General features: G+C 43.7%; 1 protein-coding gene across 1 annotated transcript in view; it reads right to left on the reverse strand.

Moving 5' to 3' along the window:
* The window catches only part of LOC127423141 (rho GTPase-activating protein 27-like), a 68,767-nt gene that overhangs the window by 12,844 nt on the left and 39,383 nt on the right, over positions 1 to 16,540 (reverse strand). The window contains exons 3-6 of the mRNA XM_051667237.1: positions 3,255 to 3,725; positions 1,789 to 2,001; positions 1,550 to 1,630; positions 602 to 709 (exon numbers count right to left, since the gene is read on the reverse strand). Coding sequence (XP_051523197.1) covers positions 602 to 709; positions 1,550 to 1,630; positions 1,789 to 2,001; positions 3,255 to 3,725 — 873 coding nt within the window. The remainder of the gene's footprint in view (positions 1 to 601; positions 710 to 1,549; positions 1,631 to 1,788; positions 2,002 to 3,254; positions 3,726 to 16,540) is intronic.

Genomic DNA, 16,540 nt, shown 5'->3' on the forward strand with positions numbered 1-16,540 from the left:
GCAATCTGACCAGTTAAAACGCATGAAGTGGCCAAGTGTAAATAGGCCCTAAATAGTACCTAAACAGCAATGGTGCTGATGTCGGAGTTGCTTTTGTGTTCAGTCGATAGCTGTATTACATTGTCATTGCTGTCTTGTTCTGTACACACCGATATCATATTAGCTGGATAGCTAGCTGCTAGCTAGTGGCTACCTAGCCTTGTTACTGGTTTATATGACTGCAGGGCTATGTAGATGCTAGCCAGCTAATACTTCCTAACCGGCTGATTTAATGACTCAGTTAGTTAGTTGTGTGTATAACTTTGCCAAACTGCTTGCGTTTTTAGCAACACACACCTGATCCGATCGTGTATGTAGAACATAGGCTATATATCGAAAATGACTGAAAAGTTTATCATCGATATAAAGGACTTTTTTTCTCCATAAATATCAATATTATTTTATCCCCCAGCCCTACACTATCATATAAATGGTGTCAAAACTAACAGACATGGACTTAATTTACAAGACTCCAATTATGTTTCATGGGGTTTTTGAGTGTATTTTGAAGTGTTGTTTCAAAGACAAATGTGAGTGCTTGTGTATGTCTGTGAGTACATACATCCTCCTGGTATCCCGTACTGTGTCTCCAGTTCTGCATTGATTTCATTCCGTCCTGCTCACCTGAAGCCCCATTTCCAACATCATAATGGCCTGGACTCCCAGAGTACTAAACAGAGAGAAAAAGAAAATCCAAATTTAGCTGGGTTTCCTGATAATGTTACAACTTAATGCTTTTGAGATCAGCTTAACTAACATTATATGCCATTTTACAATGGAGTAACGGCTGTTTCCCAAACCAGCAAGTAGATTGCTCGTTTTTAAGTAGAAATAGTCTGGAAATACTGCCAAATATAGACATTATGCAAGATCAGTAATTCTGATCTTGCTGGTTGGTTCTAAGCACAATAAAGCAGAGGATACATCAAACCACCGTGATCAGGCACTTTCTGCCGGGACTGTACAGCATCATGCCAGTACTGGGATACAGACACCTGAGTCATCTCTTCAACATGCTGAAAGTGTGCTTGACTACAAGGCACGTCTGGATAAATGCCAGGTCATCACTCATCAACACTCATCAACATCATTTGATCATTATTTGATGAATTACTGCTGATATGATTGATAGAAAATGTACACAAACATCTCTTTTTAATAACATTAAGTTTACCACCTGCTTTTCTCGGGCGGTAATAGCACAATGTTAATTGCGCCGGGCAAATAGCACATCATTTTGTTAAAAAAAGTGCAATCTATAATAGCCTATTTCACATAGAAAGGAGGCGTGTTTGCGTGAGAAAAGAATGACAATGTCTTAATTTAAACCTCAAGACACAGTGCTATTTCAGCACTGATTGCACCTGCTTAAACAAATTGGTGGGTGGTTAGTGAATAAGACGTAGCTTTTTGAAGACGCTGAAATACCACGCACAAAAGTGGTGCGATTGTTTAGGGAATTCGGCCCTGAAATGCAACACATGTATTGTAATTTCTCAGTTTATCCCACCTCTGGTAAGTTCCACTGGGACTTGGTGCCATCTCTTAGGTAGTAATATGATCGTCCCTCATCGTCTAGCGACTTGATCCACTGTTAACAAGACACTTCATTCAGTTAACCAAATTACAAAGCTAGCCCACAGCCATATTATCATTTACCTTGCAAATAATAGCAAGTTAATCAGCCTAAATAACAAGTAAACCAGCCTAAAACAAGGATACGCTGAGGTTCTATTGGTCAGTATGTACCTGTTCCTGTGTGTGATCACTTGTGAAGACCCAAGTTCCATCAGGATCTATGCTGAGGGTCCAGCCAGGAGGCGTGCTCCGATCCAGGCTTACCCTGGGGATAGAGGCCTTCTTCACATGAATCAAAGAATACTCTGCGCAAAAGGGCACAGAGAGTGGAGATGTTTCCTCCTGCTCTGGAGATGCTGGATAGTCTTCCTCAGGATACGGAGGCTATATTGTGGGAAGCAAAGAAGGGAATAATGTTAAATGTAATGTAAAACACACAGATTATTTACTTAAAGAAACTACATTGTAAAAAAGTGGTAGCCTGCAACTGTTGCGTTAAAGGGATAGTTCACCCAAAAATGAAAATTCTCTCATCATTTACTCACCCTAATGCCATCCCAGATGTGTATGATTTTCTGCCTTCTGCTGAACAAAAACATTTTTAGAAGAATATTTCAGCTCTGTAGTTCCTCACAATGCAAGTGAATGGGTACCAAAAATTTGAAGCTCCAAAAGCACATAAAGGCAGCATAAAAGTAACCCATAAGACTCCAGTGGTTAAATATTCGACTTCAGAAGTGATATAATAGGTGTAGGTGAGAACAGATTAATATTTATAAGTCTTTTTTTACAATCAATCTCCACTTTCACATTCTTCTTGTGTTTTGGTGATTTGCATTCTTCATGCATATCTCCACCTACTGGGCATGGAGGAGAATTTATGGTAAAAACTTAAATATTGATCTGTTTCTCACCCACACTTATCATATCACTTCTGAAGATATAGATTTAACCACTGGAGTCTTATGTATTACTTTTATGCTGCCTTTATGTACATTTTGGAGCTTCAAAAGTTTGGTTCACTTGCATTGTGAGGACCTACAGAGCTGAAATACTCCTCTAAAAATCTTTGTTTGTGTTCAGCAGAAGAAAGAAAGTCATACACATCTGGGATGGCATGAGGGTGACAAAATGATTAAAGATATTTCATTTTAGGGTGAACTATCCCTTTAAGAAGCTATTTCAAGATGATCTAACCCTTAAAATATGTTTTGTTGGTGTAGTCAGGTTAAATAAAAATAATGTTAATAATGTTAAATAACATTTCTAGCTTGAATCAAGCCAGTTAATTTAGATAGGTGTTACCACATGAAGCACGTTACTTTCCTTCAGTGAAGCTACTAGTAAAATTAAACAAAAAATGTGCACAAAACTGTTGAAAAAAGGATTTTCTCTTTAATTTTATTATTATTATTTTTTCCCCCCGTGGTGAATATATTTTAAAATGTGGAAAATAGTAATAAAATAAAATGACTATGTGTGTCCAAACTTTTGAATGTGTACCTTGGACTACCATGTAAATACCATGGTATATGAACACAGTCATCATTCAGTACCATGTTATATATTAAAGTTCATTTGATACCATCACAGAATCGCCTCATTACCATGTTTGAATCTGACAATGAATTCCATACCGGGATATCTTCTAGAAAATTCCTGGTCTCTGATGACCCAACATCCTCTGGAGGATCCCAAGAGCTCTGTCCCGACACAGAGTTGAAGAAGTAATGCCTGCCAGTATTTTCGTCCAGCACCTTCTCCCAATCAGAGCTCCACCTCTGAGGAGGAGGAGGGCTCACGGGCGAGCAGCCGAAACACTGGGGGAAAGAAGGTGGTGAACGGGACTCGTCTGCCCTCACTGGAGACTCCATGGAGTAGCTGAGTGGATACTCCCATGTGCTGCGGCCCGTAGAGGGGTGGTAGTAGTACTCTTGCCCGCTCTGATCGTCAGTATGGACCTCCCATCCTGAGTCTAGAAGGAGGGTGTCGGGAGGGGTCGGGAACTCCTGTGATGGAGAAGTAAAGGGACTGGATGTGTCAATGACACTTCTGCGCAACTGGGGGATGTTTTCATACACTGCTGTAAGGGCGCTGTCATCCTCTACCTGACGAAGAAAAATGATAAGAATGAGGACCATTGATATTAAAGTATACCTAGGATGAAGAAAATAGAAGTTGACCAATGGACATAAAATGTTTGTTACATCAATATTTTTGCTTAAAATGTATCTATTTGTATAAGGAAAAGTGTATGTTTTAGATGATGTGACTGGTCACCGTTTCTTTTAAGGTTTTCACCTTTTTTAATCAACTTTTTTATTTCAGTGGTCACACATACAACATGTTGTATAAGTTAACATTAGTTAAAGGTGCACTCAGTATCTTTTTATGTCATCTTGGACACCTAGGGGCACCGATGCAACAATCAAATGCAATAGTTTTCCATTACTAATAGATTCCTGCCATTGTAGAAGTTCACATTTCACAGTCAGTCATGATTAATTTAATCCATGAGTGAAAGTGTCCAGTAACAAGGCGATTACTGAGATTAAGCCAGTAGTATTCGGCTGGTCATGTGACTTTAACATGGCCGCCCCCATGTGTGGACCCTCTCCATGTAGAATAACACAGCTTTTATAAAGTTACTGATATGACTGGAGTCTTCATTTTAATGTGAGTGGTCATGGTTTTATACATATGAATTAAAATGACAATTCATTTCTTTAGAATTAAATCTTTTTTAATGAGGAAAAAATTAATGAGTGCACCTTTAAAGGTGCTGTAAGTGATTTTTTATGAAATGGTATGCAGAAAATGTTCCTACTTCTTGAAGGATATCTCTGATAATAAGTGTCCTGGGATATCTCACCGTTGGTCTCTGTTGCAGCACTAGACTGTTGTAAACAGCAAACAAAAATGTGTCTGAGGACACGTTCTTTGATCAGCCAATCAGAAGACTGTCAATCATTTTGCGCATTCTTGTAGAGTTGTAGTTGTAGCAGGAAATTCAAGTTTAATGTCATATTCAAATTAAAGGTCTGCATGGGCCTTAAAATGAAACCCGAACCCCACCCGTACCCAAGACCGTGTGGCCCAACCGATACCGTCAGATTTTAAACCCGAACCTGAAATTGCTTACTATCTCATTTCTTCTCCTAGCAAGTACTGTTGCAATAGGCTGTATTTTATGTAAGCATATAGGCAACATTCATAACAGTAATGAAACAGTAAACATACACTGTTTTAACAAGGCACGGCAGCCCATCAGTACACTAGAGCACAAGGGAAAAAAGCATTGATTTACTGTTTATTTGCTGAAACTACACCTGGTGCAGAACAATCTGGAATAATATGAAACTATGCAACAGTCCCCTCTATGCACCCTGAACTTGTTTAGAATATTGAATCTTTGTGACACCTGCGCTAAAAACAATCTAGATGCAGCACAGTGCGCAGGTGTCTCAACATGCGTTTTTGAAAATTTTACGTTCTTTTGAACTTGGCATGGTGTTTAAAATGTGCCAGTCCTGCGCGAGTCGCTGAAGAAAAAGCGAGATGCGGTGCAAATGTCAAAGACATTCATCCAGCATGTGTTTACATAGGAAAACAACTCGTCTGTTTGCACATGTCTGTGAGTGAGAGCGCGTGCACGAAACAAGTTTGGTAAGCCTGTTTGTTTTTGCATTCATTACAAACCCGAACCCGACCCGAAGTCCTACTTGAAAAACTGACCCGAACCCGGCCCGAAATCCGTCTGGTTCTCGGGTCCCATCGGGCCCGGGTCGGGTTGCAGACCTCTAATTCAGATTCATAACAGTTGTCAGCTGAGGGCACTATTTTGCTACTTGAGTGCTTGACAACCGTGAAAAGACGCACTGCTGCTCCTCTGCTCATTGACGGTCTCAATGGTATCTGTGGAGGGCAGGGTTTTAGAAAGAGTGGGTGTGTCTAATTCAACGGCTGTGGAAATTCCAGAATGACTAAAATTGTTTACAATACCTTTAAAATGAACAAAAAAATGAACACAGTATTTAAAATCTTGAATAAGGCTAATTCCTGCATATATCAATAGAATTTTTTAATAGAACGAATACTTTAACACATTATACATTAATGATTTATGTGACTAATAGAAATAATCTACAATAGTATTAACAAATTAATATTGTTCTTTACTGTTAGTTGTCATACCTAATGCATTTACTAATGTTAACTTATAGAAAGTGTTATAAATGTACACTGCTCAAAAAAATTAAGAGAACACGTAATCATCACAGTATAACACCAAGTCAATTAAACCTCAGGGATATCAATCTGTCCAGTTAGGAAACCTAAGCGATTGTGAATCAATGTCACCTGTTTTGGTGCAAATGAAAGTGACAACAGGTGCACTGGAGAGGCAAAAGCAAGACAACTCCCAAAAAGGGAATGGTTTTGCAAGTGGTGGCCACAGACAATTGCTCTCTCCTTATCCTTCCTGACTGATTCTTAACTAATTTTGCGTTTTGCTAGTGTCCTTGTCACTACTGGTAGCATGAGGCGGTACCTGCAGCCCATTCAGGTTGCGCAGGTAGTCCAGCTCCTCCAGGATAGCACATCCATACGTGCCATCACAAGAAGTTTTGTTGTGTCTCTCAGTACAGTCTCAAGAGCATGGAGGAGATACCAAGAGACGGGCCGTTACATGATGAGAGCTGGACGAGGCCGTAGAAGGGCATAAACCCAGCAGCAGGACTGGTATCTGCTCCTTTGTGCGAGGAGGAACAGGAGGAGCACTGCCAGAGCCCTACAAAATGACCTCCAGTGGGCTACTGGTGTGCATGTTTCTGACTAAACTGTCAGAAACAGACTCCATGAGGGTTGCATGAGGGCCCGATGTCCTCTAGTGGGACCTGTGCTCACAGCCCAGCACCGTGCAGCTCGATTGGCATTCGCCAGAGAACACCAGAATTGGCAGGTCCACACATGTGACAGATGTGAAAGAGTCTGGAGATGCCGTGGTGAACGTTATGCTGCCTGCAACATCATCAAGCATGACCGGTTTGGCGGTGGGTCAGTGATGGTCTGGGGAGGCATTTCCTTGGAGGGTCAAACAGACCTCCATGTGCTAGCCAATGGTACCCTGACTGCTGTTAGGAACCGCGATGAAATCCTCAGACTTTCAGACCTTATGCTGGTGCAGTGGGCCCTGGGTTCCTCCTGGTGCAGGACAATGCCCGGCTTCATGTGGCCAGAGTGTGTAGGCAGTTCCTGGATGACGAAGGCGTTCCCCAGACCTGAATCCAATAACCTTTGGGATGTTATGTATCGGTGCATCCGACGCCGCCAAGTAGCGCCACAGACTGTCCAGACTTTTAACAAAGCCAAAAAACCCAGAACTGATTTTTTACCACCTGCCAGCTGACAAAAATAGAAGCCAAAAGAAGAGCATTGTGGCTGCAATCGACATATGCTGGATGCATGGTTTAGAGTAGTTGTGAAACATCAGACCAGATTCAAGACTAAATCGACCTTCATATCATCACAACAGCAGTTCCAGCAGAAACATAAAGATGAGTTAAAGGTGCACTCTACTCCTCTTTAAAAAAGTTTAACTCCTAAAGACTTGAATTGTAATTTTGTAATATATGTAGGAAATCATGAGCACTCACATTAAAATGAAGACACCAGTCATATTAGTAACCTTATAAAAGCTGTTTTATTCTACATGAAGATGGTCCACACATGGGGGCTGCCATGTTAGAATCACATAAACAGCTGAATACTACTCACTTAATCTCAGTAACCATCCTGTTATTTGACACTTTCACTCATTTCACTAAAGTAATCATGGCTGAATGTGAATACTACTTTTCTACAATGGTGTCTGAAACTGGAAACTATTGATTTTCTAATGATGCTGCATCCAAGCCACTAGGTGTCAGTGTAAGTCCAAGATGACATAAAGACAAAAGTTACTGTGTGCACCTTTAACACTAGAGAGAAAGATGAGAAAAAAATGGACATTTTGCTGCTTATATTGGTTTTCATGCTTTAATGAATCAAACAACTTAGCTGGGGATAAATTTCTCTGTAAGTTCGGTTTGGAGTAGTGTTTAATAAAAAGGGTTTCTGGTAAAGTTGCTCTAAAATATTTAGTTACAAAGTACTTGGAATGTATACTCATTTCCATTAGTACTGTCTTTACTGAAAAACAAACTACTTATTAAGCAGAAACGATTAGGAAAACTGCTTATGACTGAAGACCTAATTGGTGTTATACTGCATTTTGCTGCATATTATTTTCGTGTTTAATAAAATATATTTCCTCCTCATCATAATTTAATCCCCATTCTTTTGTGTTTTTGGTTACAGTTTTATTGTAGGCCAACTATTTTAACCTTACCAATGTTTATAGGCTTTCAAAACTTATAAGACTATGTACCTGGTACTTGCATTGTCCGCTGAAGCTGTAAATTGTCATTTAAAAATAATTCAGGGTCTTCCATTGAAATTGTATAAGCAATATCCTACATTTCACTTCTTATATTTGAGCTATTTTATGTGTACAAACATTTCATTAATCATTATTCATATTAAAGGGTATAAATACAGTAAGTGTTGATGATGATAAACAAAACAATTAACAAAGTTAGACTTCTGTCTTGAGGTGGCCTGGAGCTGCTAAGAAACTGCTGGATGGCTCAACAGATTGCAGTCACAGAGCGCTCTTCCTTCGGCTTCTATTTTAGTCGGTTGGCGGCGATAAAAAATCAGTTCCGGGAATTTTTGCTTTGTTTGAAATGCAAAAAACAACAACTACACAACAGCTTTTCGTTGTTAAAATAGCCTAATCTATTGGATATTTGTCTCAGTTTTTCTCATAGGAATTAATGAGTAACTATTGTAACAGTGCTTTCCCTTTTTAACTACAATATACAGTACTTTAATAAAAAAATTAAGCATTTGTTATTTCAATTATTATGTGCATACGTGTTGTTCTGCAAAACTCACGAGATTCACATTTGCTGTTACTGAGTTTGGGAAACGGGTAGGTTTAAGGTTAGGATAAAGGTTAGGTTTAGCGGTATGGTTAACAGTTTAATAATAGATTAGATCAGTATTTTAAATGTTATGAGATGTATGTACACCATAAGTACACTGTATCAAATACTTAATTTTTTTAATGTATATACCGGTAGTTAAAGCTGAAATGAACTGATTCTGTGTTTAACTTAATATGCAGAGAAAACTATAAGTCATTCATAGGTTAATTTTCTTGAAAACTGTAAACACTGTGTCTCTGTGGCGCTATAAAAATTCCTCTGTTTGTTTTGAGCAACCTGTCTAGCCCTGCCCAACAACATTGATTCGAATAGTGTGGGTTGGGGGTGGGACTATCAATTTGCTCGATTAACAGCAGTCAGGAGCGTATGTGGAAAGCTGTTTTGAAAACTTTTATTTTTGCAATTCTGTTTGGTGGCACCTATATCTTACACTTCAGCTTCAAAAACACCAGTCTAATTTCAATAATAGTTGAACTCTACCTCTTCCTAACTTACAAGTTTGAAAATGTCTTATTTATTTCCTTTTGGTTTCCTAATCTTTTTTTGAGTGTCATCGTTAACAGCCTAAAAGCATGTGGGGAAGGAAACTACATGGTTCAGACATGATTTAAAGACCCCATGAAATTGTTTGACTGCAGTTTTTTTGTCTTGTACTTCCTTTGAAAACAGGAGGTCGGAGAGATTGTCCCTTAAAAAAAAAAAAGCCAATAGGCTTTAGTTTCATCACAGCGATGAACCATGATTTGCTACATGGTAGTCCGTTGCAGGGGGAGGGATATTCTCATTCTAGAGAGCATTTGATTGGACAAAAATCTGTGTAGTGTAGCATGAGTCATCAATATTTTTTAGCTGCTTTCCTGGAAGATAACGTCCTGGTTACTTTTGTAACCTCCGTTCCCTGATGGAGAGACCGAGACGTTGTGTCGATGTAGTGACACTAGGGGTCACACTTGGGAGCCCTAAACACCTCTGCTTTTTGAGAAAAGGCCAATGGGAATTGGCGAGTGGAATTTGCATGCCACTCCCCTGGACATACGGGTATAAAAGGAGCTGGACCGCCAACTGCAACCACTCATTCAGGTTTTGTGCTGAGGAGCTGAGACAAGGTCCTGGCCATTTCAGCGGGTAGTTCAGTGTTGTGGCAAGAGCGACACAATGTCTCGTTCCCTCCATCAGGGAACGGAGGTTACGAAAGTAACCATCTGTCACTCACTCGACGTTGTGTTGGTGTAGTGACACTAGGGGTCCCTATACAAAACGCCACAACTAGCTGAACAGTGTTACGCGGACTGGCGGTGCGAGACGGGCAAACCGCTGTGTGCCTCGTAGCCAGCGCACCAGGCCATCTTGTAACCTCCCCCAACGCTCTTATGAGCGTCGAACGGTCCTTTGGGAACAAGTCGACTTCCCAACAAATAGGGACAGGCTAACCCAGCCGTGGCCTCTTTTCCTCTTTTTTCTCCCCAAAAAGAGTGGAATTTTGTTTACCGGCTGGGGGCCATAAGTGTCTACGTCGGGGGGAGGGGGTGTCACTCCCAAGGGGAAGACACCGCGGAGACCACACCCCGCCCGGTAAAGCGCACGTCTTCACCTCATGCGCAAGCGGTACACCCGGCCAGCTGTCCCGGAACTTACCTGCTCGTACCTGACAACACACTGGACGAAACCAGCTCAACCCGGAGATTATAGAACCTCACAAAGGTGATGGGTGTTGCCCAGCCCGTTGCTCTGCAGATGTCTGCCAAAGAGGTGCCACTGGTCAGGGCCTAGGAGGCCACTACACTCCTAGTAGAGTGGGCTCATAACCCCATGGGGGGCGGCACGTCCTGAGCGTGATATGCCATCACGATGGCGTCAACGACCCAGTGGGTGATCCTCTGTTTGGAGACAGCGCTTCCTTTCCACTGTCCACCAAAGCAGACAAAGAGCTGCTCGGAGCATCTAAAGCTCTGCGTGCGATCCAAATAGATGCGTAAAGCACACACTGGACACAGCAATGCCAAAGCTGGGTCTGCCTCCTCCTGGGGCAGCACTTGCAGGTTCACCACCTGATCCCTAAAAGGGGTTGTGGGAACCTTGGGCACATAGCCCAGTCAGGGTCTCAGGATCACGTGAGAGTAACCCGGACCGAACTCCAGGCACGATTCACTGACAGAGAACACCTGCAGGTCCCCTACCCTCTTGATGGAAGTGAGCACAGTCAGGAGGGCAGTCTTCAAAGAGAGTTCCTTAAGCTCATCTGACTCCAGGGGCTCAAAGGGAGCTCCCCGTAGACCCCGAAGGACTACAGAGAGGTCCCACGAGGGGATGAGGCATGGTCTGGAGGGATTCCTAGCGCTTCTCAGAACCTGATGATCAAGTCGTGCTTCCCAAAATACTTACCATCCACTGCATCATGATGTGCCGAAATGGCGGCTACATACACCTTCAAGATAGAGGGGGACAGCCGCCCCTCCAGCCTCTACTGCAGGAAGGAAAGCACCGATCCGACTGCACATCTCTGGGGGTCTTAGCATCGGGAAGAACACCACATAGTGAACAGACGCCACTTCAAGGCATACAAGCACCTCATAGAGGGAGCCCTAGCCTGAGTGATCGTGTCTACCACTGCGGGTGGTCTTCCATGTCCCGTCCAAGGGCCAGACGTGGAGATTCCAGATGTCTGGTCATGGGTGCCAGATGGTGCCCTGTCCCTGAGAAAGAAGGTCCTTCTTCAGGGGAATTCACCGGGGGGGCTGTCGCGAGGAGCGTGAGGTCCGAGAACCACGTCTGGGTGGGCCAGTAGGGTGCTACTAGGATGACCTGCTCCTCGTCCTCCCTGACCTTGCACAGGGTCTTGTCACGAACCTGGGCGGGTGCCTGGCGAACTGAACCGCGTAGCCGAGTCGGACGGTCCGGGTCAGCCATCGCGACGGGTTGGAAAGCACGAGCCATGCGTCCAAACTCTGGGCGAGGGGGACCAAGGGGACAACAACGTCGGACGTACCGACGGGTGGGACCTCACGGCGGGGCGGAGCCTGAGGCGCCACGTCGAGAGGGCTCGAACCCCGTGGCCGTGCTAAGTCCAGAGACATAGAAGCACTTACCTGGCTCCTGATGCCCACCATAAGATTGGTCGAGGAGGGAGGAAGAGGAATATCATCCCCGTAGTCCATCGGAACCAACCCGGTGTGGGCATGTTTGTGCCACAGCTGGGCACACAGGGGCAGGGGGTCAGCCGCTGGATTGCTGATCCTGCCGAAATGGGACGGTGGATGGCGGTCATGACGACGGCCATGCACACCTGACATGTGACCCAGGGAACAAGAAAACCACTCTTTTGTTGAAGATTTGGGTACCGCAGCCACTTGGGCATGCGCTGAAAAATGAAACAAAATATTCTCCTCCCGGCCCTCCACCAGGGGATGGAGTGGTCTGTCTACCAGCTCCATAGAAGCGGGTCTCCTCGTCCCTGGGTCGCCTGTCTCAGGGGTGCTTCGAAGCCTTCCCTGAGTTCTTGGCGGCTGGCCATGAGACGGGTGGCGTCTGCTTCCTGCGTTGGGCTCCACGCCGGGGCCGGGCCACGGGGGCGGTCTGCGGTGGAGCCGGTGCTATTGTTGCAGGAGGACGCCCTTGGCGACGAGCAGATGGGGTGCGGGGTCTTGAGCCGCACCGGGGCAGGATGTGTTGAATAGCCTCCGTCTGCTGCTTCACCGCCGAGAACTGCTGGGCAAAGTCCTCGACGTTGTTGCCGAACAGGCCAACCTGCAAAATGGGAGCGTCAAGGAACCATGCCTTGTCAGCCTCTCTCATCTCGACCAGGTTGAGCCAAAGGTGGCGCTCCTGGACCACCAGGGTGGACATCGCCTGCCCGAGAGACCGCGCCGTGACCTTTGTCGCCCGGAGAGCGAGGTCGGTCGCCAAGTGCAGTTCCTGCATCAATCCTGGGTCAGAACTACCCTCGTGCAGCTCTTTTAGCACCTTGGCTTGGTGTACCTGCAGGAGAGCCATGGCGTGCAGGGCGGAGGCGGCTTGTCAAGCGGCACCATAGGCCTTAACCATCAGAGATGACATAAACCTACAGACCCTGGACAGGGGCTTCAGGCGCCCGCACCAGGTGGCGGAGCTCTGTGGGCACAAGTGCACCGCGAGCGCCTTATCCACCTGGGGAATCACTGAATACCCCTTGGCTGCCCCACCATCGAGGGTAGTGAGAGCGGGGGAGCTCAAAGATCGGGAAGTAAAAGGTGCCCCCCACAATCTTATCAGCTCCTCATACACTTCCGGGAAGAAAGGGACCGGGGCGGGGCACAGCCGTGAGCAGCGCTCTGTGCTCAGGAACCACTCATCGAGCCGCGAGGGTTCAGGGGAGAGTGGAGGGTTCCACTCTAACCTGACGCACGCGGCTGCCCAGGAAAGCATGTCCATCATCGCGTCGGCCTGAGACTGGGCGACCATACCCAAAGGAGGAAGGCCAGCCGAAGCCTCCGCATCAGAATGGACGAGCCCGCTCTCTGATGCTGTGCTCGATAACTCATCATCTTCCCGGGCCCCGATTAAGAGGTCGAACTCGCCCTGAGAAGAGCTGGCGGTCTCATCCGAGAGCCCGACCGGGGCAAGCGAGCGTGCTGAGGAATGGGAGGTCCGTGGGGGGTTACCCGGTGGAGGTACTCCCATTGAAGTCCCCAAATTGCACCCAGTGCTAGCCAGTGTGGCCTCATAACCGTAGGTAGAAGGACCGAGGCGGGGAGCCGCTGGGGTGGCTTGCTTTCTTACGAAGGCATGCCGCGGCCGCAACGTTGCCATGGTCATGTTCTTGCAATGAGGACAAGACCCATTCAAAAACTATGTCTCCGTGTGGGCAGCGCCCAGACACGTAAGGCAGCGATCGTGGCCATCAGAAGCGGAGAGATAATGACCGCAACCAGGAATAACACACAAACGGAAAGTCATCTTTAAAAAGATGTTCCGTGTGTGCCGCTCTTTTAGGATTGAAAATATACTCTTTTTAGAATATACTCTTTTGTTTTGCTCTGCCGAAGTGCCCAGGGGCATTCTCTGCACTCCACGGGTGCAGAGGGGGAGTACAGAGAACGCTAAAATCCAGCAGTTTGAGGTGAATTGAATTCAGTGCACTGAATGCAATCGCTCAGCTCTGAAGAGAAAATCTGAATGAGTGGTTTCATGCCAGCTCCTTTTATACCCGTATGTCCGGGGGAGTGGCATGCAAATTCCACTTGCCAATTCCCATTGGCCTTTTTTAAAAAAGCAGAGGTGATTAGGGCTCCCAAGAGTGACCCCTAGTGTCACTACATTGACACAATGTCGAGTGAGTGACAGATAGGGAAAGATGGTTACACTTTACAATAAGGTTCTATTCATTAACATTAGTTAATGTATAAGAACAATGAACAAACAATTATAATTCACATATTTGTTAAAACTTGTTTAATTTAAATTTATCAAAATACTATTATTCATTGTTTGTTCATGGTAGTTTATAATGCATTAACTAATGATAATGTATAACCTAACATTTAATGTAAAAGTTATTTATTAGTATACATTCAAATTAACCATGATTATTAAATGCTTTAGAAATTTTGTTCTTTGTTAGTTCATGTTAACTATTATCTTAACTGATGTAAACGAATACAACCTAATTGTAAAGTGTTAACGACTGTACATTTTAAATGCATATACCTGCTAAAAGGGAGTTTTGTCAACGTTTATAAGCAAACTAGTATATAGATGGCCTCAAAGCTAACACACATGGACTAAAAGAACTCTAATTTTGATTTCATGGGGTCTTTATGGCTGAAACGCACAAGTAGATGTGGTTCAGGCAACCTTTTACAGTGGTTGTGAATGTAAATGTAAAAGTGGATGTAAATATGTGATTGTGTGATGCCACAAATATATATATAAGAGCAAAACAAACACTGGACTGAACATCTGCCTTCACACACTTCCTCCAAAATCTTCCCCTATGCAAACTTCACCATGCGCCTATCTCAAGCTCGGGGGGTCGCTCCACATCACCGCAAAGAAAAACAAAACACTCCCTAACCTCAGGAACTTCCAATACCCACACTACTGTGGTCTGCTTTCTGTAAATGTATGTCTTCACACTGTTAAGGTAATTTTTTACAGTACTAGACCTTAAAAGGATATGACTTTTTCTTCGAAGGAACGCAGAAGGAGATGTTAGGCAGAATGACAACCTCAGTCACCATTTATTTTCATTGTATGTAAAAAAAAGATGCAATGAAAGGGAATGGTGACTGGGACTATCATACTGTCGAACATCTCCTCCTGTGTTCATTTTTGGATGAACTATCACTTTAAGCATACCCATTTCAGAAAGAGAGTACTTCCTGTGCACGCTTAATGCAGGAAACACAACAAGCGTTCACAGTCAAAAAGAAGAAAACCACAAGCAATTAGTGCAAGCGTTTTTATTTTTATTGTTCATCCTATTTACAGATGGCCACATTGCCACCAGATTAACCTCAGAGGGTCCAGATCAGAGAATAAATGGAGCATGTTTCATCTCACATGTATTGGCCTACCATATTAATTATGGGGCACTGTTATTATGATTATCAGTGTTTGTGATATATGTTGCTGTGATGGGCATCTTAAGGTTGTGCTTGCATAGTGGTTAGCGTGCCGATCCTGGAATGGGTTAAACTGTAAACTTGAGAGTTAGTGAAAGAACTTCCTCCACCATTGTGCATTTGAGTAGGGCTCTTTAACCCTGATTTCTACAACTTGAGTACTGTCCTGGCACTTAAGGTGATCATTTTCAACTAGATTTTTACTATTGAGTGGTGCTTGCCAGTCCAAAACTTGCTGCCACAATGCTTAAGCATTGTGGGTGGTTGCCAGGACATTGTTATGCATTTGCTAGGTGTTCTGGGTGGTTGTCAAGTCAAAAGATCCCACCCCATGTCTATATAACCTAATATTCTGGTCCCTCCTTAGGAGATTTTTACCTTTCGCCATGTAAAAATTATAAATCTGATCACTTTTAAAAGTAATAGCACCCCTCAACCAACACGATCACACAGGAAATAAACATGTTGCTTTCGAAAGTTCATGTATCCTGAAATAAACCCCATTCAGCTGATTTACTGACAAGCGCCATCACCCATCAGACATTTGCATCAATTCAAGTGTGAATACATTTCCCTCTAGTGCTACTGTTGCGTGCTGCATGAGCAACCTCCGAGACTGGTGTTCTAGTCCTGTGGGAACCAGGAAGTAATCACGTTAATATAAACAACAATGCATTTTTGCTTCAAAATATTTTTAAATAATTAAAAACAAAGATACTAACTGCTTTTGGCACCACTCTGTGGATATTTTACCCAGAAAATGCAGCTTACACATGCCCATGCATTCAATAACCCTTCCAGCTTTGACCACTGGGGGCAGTGACTCGAATTTGGGTAAACAAAGACTGATTTCAGCTGCAAAACTTTCGAACTACTGTTGCTGAATTCAATGTGTGATCAGTCTGCCTCCACAAGCCACACGATTTGAGGTATCAATTATGTCCATAGCACAAATGAGCAACGCTCCTGTTGAGCACTGTTTAATTAATACATTATGTTAAGGCTGTCAACTGGGCTGAAAAACTAAATTCAAATTTTTACTTTAAAGGTGCACTCAGTAACTTTTGTCTTTGTGTCATCTTGGACTTACATTGACACTTAGAGGCTTGGATGCAGCGTCATTTAAAATCACTAGTTTTCAGTTTGAGATGCCACTGTAGAAATGTAATATTCTCAGTCAGTCATGATTACTTTAATCAATGAGTGAAAGTGTCAAATAACAGGATGGTTACTGAGATTAAGCGAGTAGTATTCTGCTGTTTATGTGATTCTAAC

Source organism: Myxocyprinus asiaticus, chromosome 32, assembly GCF_019703515.2.
Source record: "Myxocyprinus asiaticus isolate MX2 ecotype Aquarium Trade chromosome 32, UBuf_Myxa_2, whole genome shotgun sequence".
Classification (NCBI taxonomy): domain Eukaryota; kingdom Metazoa; phylum Chordata; class Actinopteri; order Cypriniformes; family Catostomidae; genus Myxocyprinus; species Myxocyprinus asiaticus.